Raw genomic sequence first — 21115 nt, 5'->3', positions numbered from 1 at the left:
ATCCTCAAAAGTTGATTTAAGAGTTAATTTTTTAGATGTCTTAATATTTTTTCTTCTTTCTAAAATAAAAGAGAAAATCATCTGAATGAATAGTGTCCTTCTGATCGGACGGTTAGCAACCCTATAACGTAATATAAAAATTAAGTACAAACCCAAAACAAAATATCAATATGAGAGCCAAGGGCCGTGTCTACACTAGCCAAAAACTTCAAAATGGCCATTTCAACGTTTGCTAATGAAGCACTGAAATACATATTCAGCGCCTCATTAGCATGCGCGCGGCCGCGGCACTTCGAAATTGACGCGGCTCGTCCAGATGGGGCTCCTTTTCAAAAGGACCCCAGCTACTTCGAAGTCCCCTTATTCCTATCTGCTCATGGGAATAAGGGGACTTCGAAGTAGCTGGGGTCCTTTTGAAAAGAAGCCCTGTCTGGACGAGCCGCGTCAATTTCGAAGTGCCGCGGCCGCCCGCATGCTAATGAGGCACTGAATATGTATTTCAGCGCTTCATTAATAAACGTCGAAATGGCTATTTGCGTGGCCATTTCGAAGTTTTTGGCTAGTGTGGACGTAGCCAATGTCATTCTCTTGTATAAAAATAGAAAGGACATTGTTCCAAAAAGGGCTGTTCTTCCTTAAAGTTCAAAAAACATTTTTATGAAGAAAAAACACAAAACAGGTATGGAAAAATATTTTTAAATGTTTTGTTTTTATAAATTTGTTATTTTTAGAGAAAACTACTGGAAAAATAAAAAGAAGTAACATTTGACAAGTTTTTTTTTTAACAGGAAGAGTGTTTTTGAATCTCTGTTTGGGCACAAGTGGCATAATAATTATACTATTATGAATGTGTTTATAAATGTTAATATTCCTACAATCTAAGTAGTATTCAAATACCACAGTATTTTAGATGTACACATAATTTCTTATTTAACATTTTAGAAGGAAAAATATCACTAGCATCACATTTTTTTCAAGGAACACCTATTCCTACTGCATGGAACACCAGTGATCGGTGGAATACAATTTGGAAAAGGCTGATATAGATAAATATATACAGGGGTGTAAAAAGTACCCAAAAAAGTTACTTGAGTAAAAGTACAATTACTTTGCCAAAACATGTATTTAAGTAAAAGTCGAAATAGCCTTCTGGAAAATTAATTTGGTAAAAGTACAAAGTTGTCGTATCTTGATAGTACTATAGTATCCAGAAGTATAAAATAGCCTTCCTATAGAAATCTATGGTTAGCCACTTGGGTTATCATAGGGCTCCATTATTTTATCAGACACACACACACACACACTCTCTCTCTCTCGTGTATGATATACACACGTGGTATGGATTTATATTTCAAATCTGGAATTTAAATGTAGTGGTAGCCTTCGTTTATAAAGCTAAAAAGCGACCAAGTCAAATGCAGGAGTCAGATTACAGAAATATATTTATTTTGTCCACATTCACAAGCGTGCGTTTTAGCACTGTGATGCTTTAATTAGAAAAATGTTTGTTCAACCTTAGAAGCAGCTGATTTTCAAAATGGTCGGAGTCAAGCCTTAGCGAAAATAGTGCCCTTGACCACCTTGCATTTTGGGACCCTCCCCCCGCCTCATTTCCCTTGGAAGCTGCTCAGTCCCTTGCTCCTCTGAGTACAGGACCAGTGTCTCTCCACCTTGCAAAGGGAGTTGTCAAAGTCCTCCTTGGCTAAGCCCTTCCTTTAAGAGCTACTTGGGGAATGGATCATTTTAGTTTAAATCACAGGTGGGGAACCTAAGGCCCAGGGGGCTGGATGCAGCCCCTGGCTTGTCTAGATCTGCCCCACAAGACTCGGGGCTGGAGCACAAAAAATCTGCTAGCCTGGGCCCTGCAAGGGGAATGCGTTTCTTCTCAGGTGGGGGCCACATCAGGGAGGGTTCTGTTTGCTTTGGTTTTGGTTTTTCCTCCTCACTTATGTGACCCTGGACTGTGGCCCCTGACCCAAGAAAGGCTCCTTACCCCTGAATTAAATATTCCCCCCCCAGATATGACACACAGAAGGCAGCTACTGGTTTTGAAAGGCATCAGATTGTGAAATGAAACAGTGGGTAAAAATACCTGAGGGGGTCACCCGTTTGAGGTGCTCCGAAGAAGCAATGGCAGCTCCCTTAGCTTCATGCTATTGGATGGGGGCTGCATCTTGCCCATGGCACTTGGGCAACCCTCTGACCGCTTCTGACTCACCAATGGTGCCATTTCAGATTGTGGCAGGGCTGGGGAAGGCAACTTTAACTGTCATTCCAGAGGAAACCTAGGCACCTGAAGCGTCTAGGGTTTGGGGGGATTCTTTGCAGGGGGTGGGTCCAAGTAATTTAGAAATTAGCTGATTTCACAGTACACAGCAATCCGAAATATTCCCATCAGTAATAATTAAATTATCTATAGAAAGGGAAAGCAAGAAAAATGTGGCTTGAGAACTTGTTAGAATTAAAATTCAATTATATAAACTTCTGAACTGAGCTTGTAACAAATTGAGGAGTGAATGAATAGTTGTATCAACAAATCGTGTCTGGTATTAGGATATTTATTTTGTGTATCTTGACATGTAACGTAATGGATTTTGCTCTTTTGTGGTAGTCATGTTGGTGCCTGGATGAGAGCCACAAAGAGAGCCAAGTAATATTTTTAATTGGACAAAATATGGCTGGTGAGAGAGACAACCTTTGGAACTCTCCGAGCTCTGTTCAGGTCTGTGGAGCTCAAAAGGGCTAATCTCTCACCAACTAAAGCTGTTTCAAAATAAAAAAGGTATTACCTCACACACCTTGGGTGTGTCTACGCTTGCATTCCTCTTTTGAAAGATGCATGCAAATGAGGTGTAAATTTGCGTATTCAATGCCTCATTTGCATATTCTAATTTTGAAAGCGCTTCTTTTGAAAGAAGAAAGCCACTGTAGATGCTGCTCTTTCGAAAGTAAACCCCATCTTCAAAAGAATGCTTCTTCCCTTTATTTAATGGGAAGAAGGAGTCTTTTGAAGATGGGGTTTAGTTTCAAAAGAGCAGCATCTACACTGGTTTTCTTCTTTCGAAAGAAGCTCTTTTGAAATTAAACTATTCAAACGAGGTGCTGAATATGCAAATGTATACCTCATTTGCATTTCCTGTTTATCTCATTTGCATACCTCTTTTGAAAGAGGAATGCAAGTGTAGACACACCCCTTGTCTCTCTGTGTTTTAGCAGCTTTAAAGCTTGAACTCTCTGCATTTCAACTTCGTCTGTCATTAAAAATGATCAGACTGCCCTTCGTATTTTCCCAACTTTGAAAATTATAAAAATACAAAAAGCTTTAAACCTGTTACACAACATTATAACAAATAAAACGTGCGTTCCACCAAGCCTTTTTCCGAGCCAGAACGGCAGGGGTGAAACACTGCAGATAGGATCTGGGATGGGGCAGAATCTATACTCCCACTAAATTCCTCTGATTTAAGTACCTCATTGAAACTGCAAGTCACAACAATCACATCTCATCCTTCCAGAGAATGAAGGAGCTTTGCAGGTTAAGATGGGAGCAAAGAAAATTCCTTATTCCTAATCTTGATGCAAGAATAACACTGTGCTGAAAAATTTCTCAGGTCAGGTGGCTTTAAGAAGGCTCCCTGAACTGACCTGAGAAATTGCAGCATGCTGATAAAAATGAAAAAACAGTCATGGAACACTTTAAAGACTAACAAAATAATTTATTAGATGATGAGCTTTCGTGGGACAGACCCACTTCTTCAGATCTATAGCCTGACCAGAACAGGGTCAATATATAAAGCACAGAGGTCCAAAAATTATCAGGGTTGACAAATCAGGAAAAATTGTTATCAACCTTGAAAACAATTTCTGGACCTCTGTGCTTTATATATCAAGTCTGTTCTGAATCTGAAGAAGTGGGTCTGTCGCCTGAAAGCTCATCACCTAATAAATTATTTTGTTAATATTTAAAGTGCTACATGACTGCTGGTGTGTTTTGATAGAATACAGACTAACATGGCGACCTCTCTGTTAGCATACTGGTAAGTACACCTTGTAGCGAGAACGTTAACAAATCCTGAGGGTGTGGCTAGGTCATCAAGAATTGAAGGAAAGGTAAATGTGTTCCAGCCAGACATTGCTCATGGTGACTGGTTTCCCTAGGGGACTCCTGGGAGAGCTGCATAGTAACGGAGAGAAGGTCTGAAGAAGTGGGTCCGTCACACGAAAGCTCACCACCTAATACGTTATTTTGTCAGTCTTTAAAGTGCGACTGGACTGCTTTTGTGTTCTGGGAGAGCTGATTTCAGTTGCAGTTCTCTCTTCTGCACCCACCACCTGCCTCACACTGGGGAAGCAGCGGCAGCCCCCCATCCGCCCCCAAAAAGTGAACGAAACTTCCCAGCCTGCTGGTAGGGGAGGGGCACAATTAAAAGGTTCCCACCTCAGAATTCGAGTATCATACCCCCACTCCCCTGTTTGTAGCCCAGTCCTGAGCCTCAGTCCCCAGTGGAGCTTCAGAGGAAACGGGGGCAAGGGTGGACCCAGAGCTCCTTCACACTAACACACACCCAGATAGCAGGGAACAACAGGAAGTCCTGTGGCACCTTATAGACTAACATGTTAGTCTATAAGGTGCCACAGGACTTCTTAGTCTGTATCTTCAAGAACAAGAACACGGCTATCTCTCTGATCCAGATCGCAGGGTTATTTCCAATCCCAGCCGGCCAGCACACAGGAGGCAGCCCCCCCCGCCACTAATACCCTCCCCACACACTCCAAACCCCAGCCAGCCACAACAGAGAGAACACACACACCCTTCTTCAGCCCCCAGCAACCTCAACCACCCACCCTGAGCCTCTTCCAGCACAGCCTGCCCCACCCTCTCTTCCCATAGGGCAGCTACAGAAGGCCTCTGTCCCAGGGAGAATGGGGAGTCTCTGCCCTGGGCATCCACCTTGCTGCTTCTCCCACCAGAGCAGAGGAATTACCTGAGACAGAGTAAGTGCTGTATCTGTTGTGCTCCTTCCTACCTAGCTGGCTGGCCTGCAGGTAGTCACATGAGACTCTTCATATGCACCTCTCTCAGCATATCGCCTTGGGCCACAGCCTTGATTACTTGGCATGTTAGATACTGCATAGATATGGGCTTTGAATTAAAAGGTGTTGATGCCGCTATTAAAAGGCTTCTAAAAAGGTTCTTCTTTGGCAGGGTCCTTGTGCTTGTTGATTTTTTTTTTAATTGTCATTGCATGCTGATTGGATAACACGCGTGTGCAGCTGTGCTTTAGCAAATCGGAGAACTGGGTTGGGGGGTGAAGAAAGTAGTGCGTAACTAAATACTTTCAGAAATGGTAGGTGAGTAAAAAGTACTTTCACTTAAGTGTTTTTTTAGAAAACACTGCACAGGTTCCATGGAAATAAATTATGTGAATAAAGTACAAATCCTGAAAACTCATACTTGGGTAATGTAGTGAAGTATTTCTACTTAGTTACTTTACACCGCTGAGTATGTAATATTTATTTATCAATATAGAGAGAGGAATAAATATATAATAAGTGGCTCAATGCCCACCTCCTTCCCCAGAGCCGGGCACCCCCCCAGCCCCCTGCTCTAACCCAATCCCTCTCCCCCCCTCCAGAGCCAAGCAACCTGCTGCTCTAACCCAATGTCGGTGACTTACTGGACACAATTCTCCCTCCAGTCACTGAGCCGCACGCACAGAGCAGTGGTAAGAACTCCCAGCAAGTGGCACCGAGCAGGAGCCACGTTTCATTGCTGAAAGAGCCATATGAGCCTCAAGAGCTGCAGGCTGGCCCCCCCTTGGGGAGGGATAGCTCAGTGGTTTGAGCATTGGCCTGCTAAACCCCAGGTTGTGAGCTCAGTCCTTGAGGAGGCCATTTAGGGATTGGGGCAAATAGATGTCAGGGATGGTATTTGGTCCTGCCAAGGGGGCAGGGGACTGGATTAGCTGACCTCCCAAGGTCCCTTCCAGTTCTAGGAGATGTGTATCTCCAGAAGATGCATGCTTTTGCTTTTCTCCTTGCAGCTGCAAGAACAAGGAGCAAGGTGCAGGATGAAGCAGGCTTGTTGTAGCAACGTCCCTGGTACATGACTATAATCAGTCTGGGTTTAACATCGGTGATGTGCAGTGCACGGCATGCCAGTATACTACATAATCCCACCACACTAACCACAGCTGGCTTCCTTGCCGCTGTGCTATAGAGCTGGCAGGTGGTGCAGATGGGCAGCTGTGAGCCCAGATGTTGGGGAAATCCACAGTCAATTTTCTGTTCCTCTGATCTGGAATAGGTCTTCAATCACTCCCTCTCCTTCATCCTCAATAAAGGAACAATTGGCATCTCTGCCAGAGCTGAAAATGGAGGCACACGGATTTAAATTTTAAAGCAGTGCTTTTAAAATCTTTAAAAGAGTTTTTGTAATATAGAGGATGAACTATCACCAGCCATTCCAAGCACCCAAACCCCTGTCTTCTCCCTCTACCCCACTTCCTGTCCTCCTTCATTTCTTAGGTCAGCAACCCCCCGGCACAGGTACCAAGATCAGTGCACGAGCCAATTTTCATCAGCACATGAGCTGGGAGCTCAGCCCCACCCCTCTTCCCCCCTTGCACCTGAGATCTTGCTCAAAGCCAGGCCACCTATAGATTAACAGAAGACCAGCTAGTGCAACCAACCACCTCCTAAACAGTAAAGGTAATTAATTTATGAATGAAGCTGTTGTAAGTTGGGCTGTCAGTGACTTTAAAAAGTATCACCAGCACTCAGACCATACATAGAGGTCAAAAGGTCAAATTTTGGTATCCCCCTCCCACCTCGGAAAGGTTGCTGACCCCGGCATAGAAAAATAGGGACCCACTGTTCCAATTTCTTTGGAGTATTCTGAACTATAGCTGCGTGTTTTGGAGGGAAACTAGAAAAGTAACAGATATTTTTCAAAAAGGACGGCCCTTCCTGTCAGGGGAGAACACAGAGAAGCTTGAAAATACACTTACCGGCTCAGAGTCCAGGAGACAAAGAATAACATGTGGCCAAACAGCAAAATTTCTGATAAAGAGGAAGACCCTAAGGGTGTGTCTACACAGCAGCCTTATTCCAAAATAAAATATTCCAGAATAGCTATTCCAAAACAATGCTGCTGCACTCAGACGTGCATTTCAAAATAGCTCTTAGCGATTTCAAAATCCCTCACCTACAAACATCTGGCCTGTTCCGAAATAGAGCCGTTGGGGGGGGCAGCACGGCTTATTTTGAAATAGGCGCTATTTCTCGTGAAATGTAGTTTGCCGGTCTTTAAATAAGTCAGCCGCTATTTCGAATGTACTTCAGAACAGTGGTTGCGTCATGTTGACGCTAGGTGAATTATTTCCAAATTAACAGCTGTTATTTCGACATTGCCGTGTAGATCTACACTAACAGAACATCAGTAAGGCTTTGGAAAGGGGACCTGCAAAACTTATTCCAGAACTAAAATGATTTTAAATTAACCAGGCAAAACGTGATTAACCCGCTTAACCAGGGCTAGTAATTGTGTTTCTCAAGCAAGCGTTTTTTGTTCATTATGCTCAGTCATCCTGGTGAAGGAAGGGCAGGCAGAGTGGCTGTGGGGTGTGTTTTCATGATAGTTTTGCAAGGCTGGGGGCTGAAGTGTACCAACAGCTGCAAATATGTGGCTGTGAACTAGCCTGGTTTCATAGGCTCCGGTCCCTACTGTCTCCTGATCATTCAGCCCACTAGGATGCATCATTCTGTTATATTGCAGACATGGGAGCTGTGCTAAAGCAATGAGGTCACCTTGCAGGGGAGTCAGGTATGCGGCTTTGTAAGGCAGGGTGCTCAGCTTGTGGCAGTTATTTTATATTCCAGAAGGATTATAACTGTGCCATAAACTAAAAGCCACATTTTACACACCTGTCCTTATGGATCCATGGAACGATGGCTCTCAGAGCTGAACAAAACAGCTGGTATGTCTTTTAGGAACTAGAAATAAAATTCTAAATAGTCTCATTTTCTAGATGCCTCTTCGCTCAGGCTCTTTGGAGCGTGCAACAAAATAACTTGAGAGTTATCTTATTCTGGGGAAAGTTTTGTCCTAGCCAGCTACAGTACAGCCTTTCGTTTAACTTGTACCATTTGTTCCTAAATAAATAAATAAACTCCCAACCCACAGCTCTGTCTTCTAAATTAGAGCCAGATTTTGAGCCGGAATCTTTGAATTCTCTGGCGCTGCGGGATGTGACTTTGCAGTGTTTATTCCTGGATTATTTTTTGTTGGTGTTTTTTTGTAAATGTAAATTGTTCTCTGCAAGCTGTTTTTGTTTTCACTTCAGATGGAGCATTTACTAGCAAGCAGTGGTTTCTCCCCCCCGGCCTCCCGCTTTAGTTAAACCCCTCCACATCTAAGCCTGAATCTTCATTTTACTGCTTACTGTTTCTACTGACCTACTATGGATATTGCCAAGAGACATCTTTTCAACTGCTTTTGGGTTAAATTCACTTTATACACCGCTTACGTTGCAATTAGCCTCTCACAGAAATGCTTAAATGGGGCAGGCTTTGTCTAGGCCCTCTGGAGGGGGATGGCTTCACTTTGGGGAGTATATGCACTCTTTTTACACATTCCCACTAACTCATACAAAGATGATTCAGAGCTTAGAACCCATTTGGGTTTGGCTTGGGGTTGGCATGGGGCAGTGTGCCAAAAATTGTGCACGCATATAGTTGTGCGGGCAGAATAGTGTGTGCGTGCAAAGAGGCCCGGTTTTGAACCCTTTGATCCTAGAGTCTTTTCGAAGTTTTTACATCGTGACTGCAGATATTTACACAATTTAGTTCAGGAAAACATTAAGGATTTGTTTCCACTATTCCTGCTTTTTTTCTGCTGTACACCAGGACCTGCATTTTCTAAAGTGGCTTCTGATGTTGGATGTTTCTAATTGTGGATGCCGAATTTTTATAAACCTGGAGGCTGGCTTTTCCGAAGGGCAGAGCACCCTTCTCTCCCACTGAAATCAGTGAACAGTAAATCCTTGAGATATGCGCAATCAAGTTGTGTGTGTCTCAGGTTAACGCAACTGCTGCCCCTGACAGGAGTGAGGAAACTGAGAGTCAGGCTGCCAGGACCCGTTTTGCAGTCCCTGCAGTGGCAGGGAGCTAGGAACCAGGCAGTAGTCCTGGTTAGTTTCTTGGCTCCAAAGAGTGCCCCTGGTTCCCAGCTCCCCTCCACTGACTGTAGCCAGGAAAGTGACCAAGGCTGTTGCCCTCTTCAGTTTCCACTCTCTGCAAGTGGAGGGGAGCCAGGAACCAGTCTGCTGCCTGGTTCTCAGCTCCTCCCCACTTGCAGGACCCAGGAAACTGACCCTCCTGGTTCCTGGCTCCCTGCCACTCTGGCAGCCAGGAAAATGACCAACCCAGGGCTGGTCAGTTTCCTGGCTCCTGCGAGCTGAGGGAAAGCATCTCCCCTCATCTTGCATGAAAATTTGAGTTAAGCGGGGGTTACAGAAAAGCAACCCCTGCGTAACTCGAGGATTTACTGTATAAGCAAAGGTCAAGCAAAGGCATCTAGGATCATATTTTAGTACAACTCTGACAGTATTTTTCTCAGGATCTCAGCTCCTGGAGCCATGTTATGAAATGAGAATTTCAGCTTTCATTTAATGACCAAAAGTAAGATTCAGACCAGAGGTCAGCAACCTTTCCAAGGAGTGTCGAATTTGACCTTTTGACCTCAATGTACGGTCCAAGTGCCAATGATACTAAAGTCCCTAATAGTCCAACTTACAACAGCTTAATTCATAAATAAATGAAGGTGCAGAGCTTTACCATTTGGGTGGTGGTTGGCAGCATTAGCTGGTCTTTTGTTAATCCACCAGCAGCCTGGCTTTAAGCAAGCGCCTGGCTGCATGGGGGAGGAGGAGTGGGGCTGAGCTCCCGCCTTGTGTGTCACTGAAAATTGGCTCACGTGCCAGTCGTGGCAGCTGGAGGCTGCTGATCCCTGCTTTAGACTTTAACTTATGGATAAATATGACCCTTAAAGGTTCAGACACCAGCAAGCAAGTAGCCTCTACTCTCAACCCAAAACTGTATTATTTTAAAATGAATCTCATTTTGGGCACCCTGCCTTATGATTGTTGAATGTTTCCCTTAAATAATACCCCGAGTAGACAGATGAAGCAGGAACAGCGGGAGAATACCAGCAATCAAAGAAAAGGGCACATGGCGAAGTAATAAAAATCACTAAAAGGTTCTTTAATATACCAGAGAAAACAGGCATTTGCTCTTTTGGTCATTCTTAGTTGCTTCTGTCAATTTGTACCTGACACAATATTAAATTAAACAAAACGATGATTTTAACTGGTGGTTCCTGAACTGGAAGTTAGACCAGAGAGACAGATTGCGCTACCAGAAAGGCACAATCAGGGTGTATGTTATGGTGCATTCGTACACACCATCTGAGCCACGAGGCCGAAGCATTTGAGGTACAGATTTAAGGACCCCAAAAACACATACTGCTATTTCAGCAGCTGTATTGATAACAAAACCAACAGGGAATAGAGTAGCTCACCCTGCCTCCAACAGCCAGTTCTGTGGTGAAGCAAGGGAAGCTCGCTTGTGGCTTAGAGTAAGACTGGTGGCTTTTCTGACCTCTTGCCTGTAGATTAGTACTTCCCTTGAACCCAAAAACTTCTGTTTGCGAAATAAGCAGCACTGTCCACAGATGGGTAAGATAGCTCTCCCTTGCAGTCTGCTTTTGACAAGATACCTCTTATGCAGGGCCGTGCCCAGTGTTCCCTGTAAGCTGAGTGCTTGGATGGCCACCCAGGAGAGATTCAGATGCTGCCCAGCTGTAGCAGAGCACTCACATCCACACATAGCCAGCAGCATGTTTGTATGGGTGGTACACACCTGCTCATGCTTTGGTGCGCATAACGAAATTTGTTCTGCTCACCGGGAAGAACTAGTAGGAGAAATAGAAGTGGGTGGCAACCTGGGCTGCAGCGTGCATAAGATGGTAGGTTTCAGGATCCCGACAAGAGGAAGAACGGTGAGCAGTAAAATACAGAGCCTTGATTTCGGAAGACCAGACTTTGGCTTCCTGAAAGAACTGATGGGCAGGATCCCTTGGGAAACAGATATGAAGGGGAAAGGAGTTCAGGAGAACTGGCAGTATTTTAAAGAAGTTTTACTGAAGGTACGGGAACAAACCATCCTGATGTGCAGTAAGAAAAGCAAACATGGTAGGCAACCAGCTTGGCTTAAGAGGGAAATCCTTGGCGAGCTCAAACTCAAAAGGGATGCATATAAGAAGTGGAAACTCAGACTGATGACAAAGGAGGAGTATAACTATATGGCTCGAGAATGCTGGGGAGTAATAAGGAAAGCGCAAGTGCAATTGGAACTGCAGCAAGCAAAGAATCTGAAGGATTAACCAAAAGGGTTTCTATGGGCATGTTAACAATAAGAGGGTGATCAGAGAGGGTGTGGGGCCATTACTAGATAAGGGAGGTAATCCAGTGACAGATGATGCAGGAAAAGTTGAAGTACTCAATGCTTTTTTTTGCCTCGGTCTTCATGGCACTAGGCAATGCAGTATGGGAAAGAGGTGGACAGCCCACAGTGGGGAACGAACAGGTCAAGAGCTGCTTAGGAAAGCTAGATGCACACAAATACACGGATCCGGATTTAATGCATCCAAGAGGAGTGAGGGAATTGGCAGATGTCATTGCAGAGCCTGACAAGTATCAGAGAGGGAGCCGTGTTAGTCTGTAGCTTCGAAAACAACAAGTCTTGTGGCACCTTATAGGCTAACAGATATTTCGGAGCCTAAGCTTTGGTGGGCAAAGACCCGCTTCATCAGATGCAGAGCCTGTGACCATTATCTTTGAAAACTCATAGAGATTGGGAGAGATCACGGATGATTGGAAAAAAGCAAATGTAGTGCCCATCTTTAAAAAGTAAAGGACAATCCAGGGAGCTATAGACTGGTCAGCCTTACCTCATTCCCTGGAAAAATCATGGAGGGGATCCTCAAGGAATCCATTTTGGAACACTTGGAAGAGGGGAAAGTGATCAAGAGTAGTCAACGTGGATTCACCAAGGGCAAGTCGTGCTTGACCAATCTGATTAACTTCTATGATGAGGTAAAAAGAAGAAGTCCTGTGGCACCTTATAGACTAACAGATATTTTGGAGCATAAGCTTTCGTGGGCTTCCTGATGAAGCGGGTCTTTGCCCACCAAAGCTTATGCTCCAAAATATCTGTTAGTCTATAAGGTGCCACAGGACTACTTGTCGTTCTCAAAGATACAGACTAACACAGCTACCTCTCTGATATGATGAGGTAACTGGCTCTGTGGACATGGGGAAGTCAATGGATGTGATATGCCTTGACTTTAGCAAAGCTTTTGATGCAGTCTCCCACAACATTCTTGCCCGTAAGTTAAGGAAGTGTGGATTGGATACATGGACTGTAAGATGGATAGAAAGCTGGCTTGACGGATGGGCCCAACGGGTAGTGGTCAACGGCTCAATGTCTGGTTGGCGGTCGATTTCAAGTGGAGTGACCTAAGGATCAGTTCTAGGGCCAGTGTTGTTCAACATCTTTATTAATGATTTAGATGAGGGGTTGGATTGTACCCTCAGCAAATTTGCAGATAGCACTAAGCTAGGGGGCCAGGTAGATACACTGGAAGGTAGGGATAGGGTCCAGAGTGACGTAGACAAATTGGAGGATTGTTCCAAAAGAAATTTGATGAGATTCAACAAGGAGAAGTGCAGAGTCCAGCACTTGGGGACGGAAGAATCCCAAGCATAGTTACAGGCTGGGGAGCGACTGGTTAAGTTGTAGTACAGCACAAAAGGACTGGGGATTACAGTGATGAGAGGCTGAATATGAGCGTGCCCTTTGTAGCAAGAAGGCTAATGGCATATTGGGGTGCATTAGGGGAAGCATTTCCAACAGATCTAGAGAAGTTATTATTCCCCTCTACTCGGCACTGGTGAGGCCAGTCTGGAGTATTGCATCCAGTTCTGGGCCCACCCAGTATAGAAAGGATGTTGACACATTGGAGCAGGTTCAGCGGAGGGCAACAAAAATAATTTAGGGGCTGGAGCACATAACCTATGACGAGAGGCTGAAAGATTTGGGCTTATTTAGTTTGCAGAAGAGAAGACTGAGGGACGATTTGATAACAGCCTTCAACTTCCTGAAAGGGGGCTCTAAAGACAGTGGAGAGAGACTGTTCTCAAAGGTGACTGATGGCAGAACAAGGAGCAATGGTCTGAAGTTACATAGGAGGAAATCTAGGTTGGATATTAGGAAAAACTATTTCACAAGGAGGGTGGTGAAGCACTGGAATGTGTTACCAAAAGAGGAGGTGGCATCTCCATCCCTAGAGGTTTTAAGTCCCAGCTTGACATAGTCGTGGCTGGGATGCTTTAGTTGTGGTTGATCCTGCTTTAGGCAGGGGGCTGGACTCAATGACCTCTTGGAGTTCCTTCCAGCCCTGGAATTCTATGATTCTATTAAAAAAACTAAAGGAAACACTGGTCGACTCTTCATTCTAGAGGGTGTTCCTCACATGGCCTGTAGTGGGAACCCAGAGTCCTCAGAGGCAGGAGAGGAGGAAAAGGGAGGTGCCTCCCTCCTCTCACCAGGAACTCAAAATCTGTGGGCTGAGCTGACAGGAGGCAGGCCAGGAGCACAGCACGGGGGTTATCTTTTCCTCCAAGTGTTTCATGAGGATTTAAGTATGCAATTGCCCCATCCATGGGGATTGGAGCAGGCCCGTGAAAAATCTTCAATGCACCAAGAACCCCACCGGAACATACAATCTGCAGGGGAAGAGGAGCAGCGTCTGTCCACCTTACTTGGCTGATACTGGGTCTCTAATGCACGGATCCTGTCTTACCTGGCGCCATTGATTTCAGTGCAGAACTGAAGCGGTGCTGGGTAGATCTGCCTGCTCCCTGGAGACTGCAGCGTTATGACGTAAGCGTAACTGCCCACAGGCAGACTGGAACCTGGCTCCACAGTAGCTCAATGTAGGAGCTTCTACAGTCTGAGCTAAAAGCCACCTGGCTGTCAGTTAAGGCTGGAGAGGAGATTCATTTTTTTCTCTGTGCATGGGGTCAAGGTGCCATCAGTACATGGGACAGCGAACCACACCCCGTAGCTGGGTAGGTTACCTAAGTATTCATCTGAGGCTCCGTACTGTTACGTAAATGTTCATGGCCATATTCTGACAGTTCGGAAGGGTTCTGAGCTAGCTCTGGTAGCTTATGACAGTAGTGAAAGCTCAGCTGCAGACCCAACCAGAGCTTCGTCACGGTTTCTGTTTTCAAGGGTGGGGGGTTGTGTGAAATTAGAAGGGACAGTGTCGGTCCAGTTGGAAAGGATTGGAAGCTACACTGGGACACCAGTGCAGGAGCTGGCAGAAAAATCCAGGTCACTGACTCTCAAAGGAGCTTGACTTCTGGAATTTTCAGGGGGTTAGATCTGTTGACTTAAGGAGCCATTATGTTAGCTGTAATGCAAGATGCAAGGGGAAGTCTAATGAACTACAGCCTTCTAGGACCTCCGCTTGGCAGATGGCATCTGCATATGAGGGTCATTTGGTAGGTACCTTGCTGCTGTTGAGGTATTCCACAAACCTGATAGCACAAAAACTGTGACAATCCAGTCTTCGTTCACACGGGTTGAAATTTAGAACGAGGTGAAAATTTTCAGACCAACGGTCAATTTGATTTTAAAAAATGCTGTTTCAAGCTGACCAAAACTATTCCTGAGTTTGGGTGGAATCTGATGAATCGTTCTTGCTGGAAAACGTGACTTTTTTTAACCTTTCAACCTTCCTTTTGAATATTTCCAAAGTGAACATGTCCGCTTTTCCTTTCAGAGCAATGTTTCATTTAGAAACTGAGCTGGATTTGGTTTTGAAAACTAACATCAAAGCACAGAATCCTAGGGCTGGGAGAGACTTCAGGAGGTCAGAAAGTCCAACCGTCTGTTCAAAGCAGGACCGATAGGGACAATAACAGCGACAACCTCACTCAAAAAATGGGTGGAGGATTGTTTGGGGTTGATTGGTGCCAAGCCAGCAGTTGCTTGTTCAGCTTCAGTACGATCCATCCCCACACAGCGGAGTCAGAACAAGGGCTAGACATCATGAATGTCTTGCTTAGGCCTGTGTAGGACACGTCCCACCTGTCTGGTGGAACAGCAGCACAGTCCTGCACATAAGTGGAGCTTAAGAGGGCCAGAGGGGGCCTCCACTGGCCACAGGCGGTATATCCTAGGAAGAGGCATTGCTAGTGAGCCCCAATAACAAGGGGAGCGCAGCCTGAGGCAGATGCTTGGTCTTCCTTCTGGCTCCCCCTCCACCCTCGAGGCAGACTGATGCTACATGCTGGAGGTGAGTGAAAACCCAGCGGGCTCCATCCAGCCCGTGACCTGCAGTGGATCCTGGGAAGCACTGCCTGGTGCTGGAGATGAGATGACGGTAAGGAGGGTTCTGAAATGACCCCAAGAGCGAGCTGAACTCCCGGTGGGGACGGTAGGGGTTGCCCAGGTGCAAGAGACTCAGAGCTGCTACGGCTTGAGTCTGGTCTGAGGGTCGGGCAGTACAAGGCCCTGAGGACAGGACGAAAGCAGTTTGCAGGCTGTGTGCCCCTTAGCACAGTGCTGAACTGCCTCCATAAACGGCCTCACGGACACCGGGTGCTGTGTCGAGAACAAGAAGTCTTGTGGCACCTTATAGACTAACAGATACTTTGGATCAGAAGCTTTCGGGGGTGTGCTGTGTGCGGCCTCCCATGAGGCCCCATCCTTTTTCTCCATCATCTGTTCTTTCTTCCCGGCCTTGCTGGCTCACCTCCCGTCGCTGCAGTCCCTCACGACCAGCTCCACGGCTATAACTCATCACTCTTCTGCAACCTGGGCCAGCTACTCCTTGCACCCAACTTCTCTGCCAGGAGGCTGTCATTGGTGTCCGTTGCCTGGGGAGATGGTCGTGCAGGCAGGGTGAAAGCACAGTGGGGTTCTGAAGCATTCAGGTGGGGCAGGACGATTCCTGTGTTTTTCCAGCCGGGCGGGGGATACTCAGTTCTGTGGTTGGACCTTAAGATCTGCAGTTCTTCACTGGTCCCCTTTCTCCAGCCCAAACCTGTTTATTCTTGAAGATACAAAGAAAAGACGGAGGAAAGCAGGGATTTCAGGAGCGCTCCCACCCTCGGAGTGTGTCCGCCGGTGTGTACGGGAGTGACTCTAACCCTGGCGTGGATCCTTGCTGAATGGCAGTGGTGTGAAGTGGGAACACTCCCGATGCAGGCAGGAGGGACGGGTGGGAAATGATGGGCTTTCCATTCTGGGTAATAGGCAGGAGGACTCTAGCACCGCCTCAGAGATCAAGGTCTGTGACTGCTGGCTGGGTAGCTGTGGGCCACCATGTGCTGTGTTTGTTTGCAGGGAATGCAACCAGCGACAAAACAGAAGGCAAGAAGAAAGGGCGACCCAAGGCAGAGAACCAGGTGCTGAAAGACATTCCTGTAAGAATCCAAGTCCATTTGTACCCTGATATTCTCCCCGTCTCTCTCTCTCTGACTCTCCTTCCCTCCCTCTCTCTTCCTCACACTGTCCAGCTCCCTGCCAAGGGGCTAGTAAAAAACCCAGCTCCAGCCTCTGACAATCCGAGGTGGCGCAGGGCCACACCAGGGGCCCAGTTGGTGTTCGTGATCAGCCAGTTTAATGCCACTGACGGTGAAGAGATCTGGGGCAGATGCCATTGCCGGTGTGTGTCCGCCAGAGAGAAGGGGAGCTGCCACAGCCAGCCTTATTCAAAGCAGCTCCCCCTTCCAATGGCTGCTTTGCAGCCTGGGCTAGCGGCTTGAGCGCCAGCCTAAGTCCGTACACAGCCCATTGAGCTAGGTGAGAAGTTCTTTGCAGCTTGGAACATGGACAGTGGAAGGTGCAGCTGATGTGTTAGACTCGCCGGTCAAAATCCAACCCATGGAGCCTTCTAATCCAGCCCATGGTGCTGGCTGCTGCAGCGGCACTGGCTGCCATGGGGCCAGCTGCCACAGAGCTCCAGTGGCCCCAGGGCAGAGCTGCCCCTAACGTGGGGGGTCACAGGGCTGGTGGCAGACCCGCAGCAGCCAGAGTGCCAAGCAGCTGCTGGCCCCGGGGGCAAAGGCCTGCTGGGTCGCGTGGCTGGCGGCAGAGTGGTTCGGGGCTGCAAGGGGGGTTAAGCCTAGGGGTGGGCAGGGGACGGTTCGGGGCTGCAAGGGGGGGTTAAGCCTGGGGGTGGGACTGCAGTGTGGTTAAGACTGGGGGGGGGTGTTTGGGGCTATCCTGTGTTTGGCCCCCGGAACACTTAAAAACTTGTCGTGTGGCCTCCGATGGAAAAAACTTGGACACCCTTGTGCTAGATACCAAGTGCCCATTGGACTCAGCACCGCTCAGGGGCCGGACCTAGGGAGGCTGATTCAAAAGGCGGACAGTGCAAGGGTTTGTTTGTGCAGTGTCTGCTGATGCACATGCAAATGGGACATATAGATGCACACCAGTGTCAGCCCTCTAGCGCCCCCTTGGAAGTGTTTGTGCTCAAGCCGGGCCTGCCGTTGCGTGTGCTAACAAAGCTGTGTTTGCACGCTCATCTCTGGGCGTGTCCTCCTCTGAACAATTTGAGGCAAAGTGTGTTGTGCGTAGGAGGGCGCCATGGGTGTGTGAGCTGTGGTTTCTTTATAGGGGCTATAAAGTATGGCCTAACAACTAACAGGATCCACAGTGTGATTCCTTCGCTAGGGTGGCTGAAGGCGGGAGGTCTTTGATGGGTGGGCTTGGAATTAGTCGTTGGCGTAACATGAAAAACAGATGCTGCCCAGATTCCACCACATGAGCTGGGCTCCCCAGCTGAGACTGATGATTTTCGGCGGGCAGGCCCTCAGCCCTTTCCGAGCAGTGAGCCTCTTGGTGGTGTCTCCAGTTGGACGCTCAGCGTCACGGGTCATTTTGATGCGATTCTGCATGTCTGCACAGCGCTTTCCATTAGCGATCTGGCGGGTTCGCCGGGGGCGGTGCCAGAGCTGGGTCAATTATCGGTGACACGCAGGAAGGTGCGAGGTAGCCCCTGGGGAATCGCACGAGGTGACTTCAGCCCAGTAGCACGGACAATCCACCAGCGGTTTGCCAGTGGGTGAGACTGTGGCGTGATTTGCCGACTCGAGGAAACGTGGGGCAGTTAAATCGCTGCGGTGACTTTGGGTGAGATTTACGGGGCTGGCCTAGAGTGGACTTCAGTCCCCTTGGCACAAGATGAGCTGCTTCCCTTCTGCATCCCTCATTGATGTGAGTGCCCCAGTCTGAGCGCTTGTACCCGATGGAGGTTAGACGGGCGAGTTGTGACGCGTGTAGGTGCTGACGCCTGCCCCTGCAGTTCATTTGGCAGCGACACATTCAGAACACACGCTGGGGCCGCCCACTTCCCCCCATCCTTCTGTCGCGCTCGCCCCAGCGTGGGCGGTATCCGCGGGATGCTGGAAGGTCTTGCTCAGCTGCCTGCCACCCTGTCTCCCTTTCTCAGCTGCCCCTGATGAACCACTGGAAAGATGAGTTCAAGGCCCACTCCAGAGTGAAGTGCCCCAATTCAGGCTGCTGGCTGGAGTTCCCCAGTATTTATGGCCTGAAGTACCACTATCAGCGCTGCCAAGGGGTAAGGAGGACGGAGGTTTGTGTTTCGCTTTGATGGTCAGTTCTTGTGCGTGGAATGATCAGTGTGTCCCTTCGCTTCCAGCACAACACCCGAGCATGGATGACTTCTCAGCATGGGAGCTGCACTGCATGGCATTTTCAGGGTTCTGCAGGCACCTTCCTCTTGAGTGAACATCTGCTCCATCTCCTCGTGTGCGGTGCCGTCCCGCCAGCCGACCTCCGGCTGCAAGGGATTGCTGAGCAGTACCCTCTGGCCCCCTCTCGGTACCTCACCTCTTCCCCTCATTCCACACGTGCTCTGTCAGCTGTGGCAATGGCTTTCGCCGGGTTCCTTTGTGTGCGGTGGCAGAATGTCAGCCCACACCAGCCTTTTTTTTTTTTTTTTGCAAGTCGGCGGGTTCACGCCCACCGTAGCCGTGTGACCGGCTGGTGTGGGCCACTGGGCAGAAGAACAAGGAGTTGTCTCTGTTAGCCTGCATCTACACTGCTGTTAGGAGCACACCTTCCAGTCCGGGTTGGCAGCCCTGAGTCAGTGGGACTTGTGGTAGCAGGAAGGATAGCCGTGCAGGCCTGGCTTGGAGTTACGGCTTCTAACCCTGGACTCCAGCCTGAGCCCTGTCTGCACAGCTGTGTTCGAAGAGCAAATGCAAAGTTGACTCCTCGCTCCCGTTCCCTCCAAGTGCCGTGTAGACGTAACCTAAGGGTGCATCTCCACGGTAGCCAGGCCCGTGGTTTGCAGCTCAACCCCTCTGCCAGCCGCGCTCCAGCTCGCTTGCTCAAAGCAGCAGGGAAGGATGCAGCAAGGTGGGCTTCAGTCTGGGCTAACACTGCGAGTACACCCCAGGGAGCCGGAGGGCTTCTGCAGCTGAGTTTGATCTGAGCATCAGTTTTGTCCTGGGGTACATGCACGTTACCGTGTTGAGTCCGATTAGCTGCGTGAGTGATAACTTAAGCAGGGCTGCCCCTCGACCCGCTAAATCCGGCTACAGCTGCTCCCTCGCGCAGGGGAGCTGGAACGAGGGATGCGGCGTCCCCTAGCTTGAAGTGGTTGTAGGAGGGGGTCTCAAACTCACAGCCCCATGTGGAGCACAACCCGGCCTGGGAGACCCTGCTGGCCAGGTTGCAGGGGGAGTCCATTCCTGTCCTCCAAGCCGCGCTCCTTCCTGCCGTGGCACAACCCTCTCCTTCCCATGGCACCCCATCTCCTAAGGGAGCACAGCTCAGGGATTTCTGGCGGGGGGCAGGACAGCAGCAGTGATTGGATCCCCTTGTACCTCCCACGGGGGAGCCACAGGGAAGCGGGGTGCCCTTGGCGAGGGTACTCAATTTTCCCACCACTCTCACTGCTTCGGGGGGTGAGGGGGGGACCCCTGCTGCAGGCCCATGCCAGGAAATCTCCAAAGCTGCCTCCTCGGGGTTGGGGGTGCCATGTGGGGGACAGGGCAGGGTGGGGGCAAGAGGGGATCAGGCTTGGAGGGTGGGAACGGACAGCGTCCTCTCCCCCCTGTCCAGCCCACTGGAAATCCTGGGCTGGATCACATAACTGCTGTGGGTGGGGATGGCCCCTGGTTTGTAGCTTAGTTCAATGGCTCTCGGCATCCCCACAATCCGCATTGCTCCAGCACGTCTGACCTTGCACAGTCACTAGAAAAAAGCTCGCCATCAAGTGCAGGGTCGTTAGCCGAGACTGCCCTCCGCTCGCCTGCTCTTCCTAGGCGAGACAGCGCTCGTGTCTGGGAACGCTGCCGTCCTGAACGGTCCTTGAAAATCCACGGAGAGGTGACAAAATGCCCAGCTGGGTTCGTTGCAGGGCTGGAAGGGACTTGAGTTCGGCTAGTCCAGCCTGTGCACCAGAGGCCGGCAGGGACATCGGGCACGTGACATCCAACTGAGCAGCATCTTTCAAATGTTACAGCCTCCCCTGCAAACCACCGCACCAGCTGCTGGGGACAAATAACCAAGAGCCCGCTTGTGCTCGTTCCAATGACTACACAGCCTCGTTGTGTTAGGCTCTTCCTTATCCGAGAGGAGGCAGTTGTCTTTTGTGCAAGTACAGGTTGAACCTCTCTTGTCCAGCAACATCTGTAATCCATCATGATTCTGTTGTGCCAGTTGACCACTTATCCTGGGTGTGGCCAAGTTTCCCATGGTCCCATAAAGTTTGTTCACAGCCACCAAGCCTGGCTCTCAGGGTTCAGTGCTCTTATTCAGCTGCAATATACCCCAAAATGACTTCTAAGAGCCCAATAAGCAGTGGAAGTGTTGGTAATGTGCTAGACAATCTTGATCTCCCATGGCCTGGCAAATTCTCTCGTCTGGCACCGGTTAGGTCCTGAGGGTGCTGGATCCGAGATGTTCCACCTGTATCTGTATGCACCTGTGCAGGACACGCCTA

The 21115-nt window shown here is 48.5% G+C and overlaps 1 protein-coding gene across 8 annotated transcripts in view; it reads left to right on the top strand.

The window, feature by feature from the left end:
• Positions 1–21115, top strand: part of ZNF512B (zinc finger protein 512B) — a 102543-nt gene that overhangs the window by 16943 nt on the left and 64485 nt on the right. For 5 of the 8 annotated variants that reach the window (XR_012647859.1, XR_012647861.1, XR_012647860.1 and 2 more), the window contains exons 3-4: positions 16480–16559; positions 18593–18736. Coding sequence is in view for 5 of the 8 variants with exons in the window: in XM_075011650.1 (XP_074867751.1) it covers positions 16480–16559; positions 18593–18736 (224 nt within the window). In the remaining 3 variants the exon portion in view is untranslated. The remainder of the gene's footprint in view (positions 1–16479; positions 16560–18592; positions 18737–21115) is intronic. The other 3 variants (XM_075011651.1, XM_075011649.1, XM_075011652.1) reach the window with 2 other exon arrangements.

This window comes from Carettochelys insculpta, chromosome 17 (assembly GCF_033958435.1).
Source record: "Carettochelys insculpta isolate YL-2023 chromosome 17, ASM3395843v1, whole genome shotgun sequence".
Classification (NCBI taxonomy): domain Eukaryota; kingdom Metazoa; phylum Chordata; order Testudines; family Carettochelyidae; genus Carettochelys; species Carettochelys insculpta.
The sequence above is the reverse complement of the archived record's forward strand: the minus strand, read 5'-3'. Positions and strand labels throughout refer to the sequence as shown.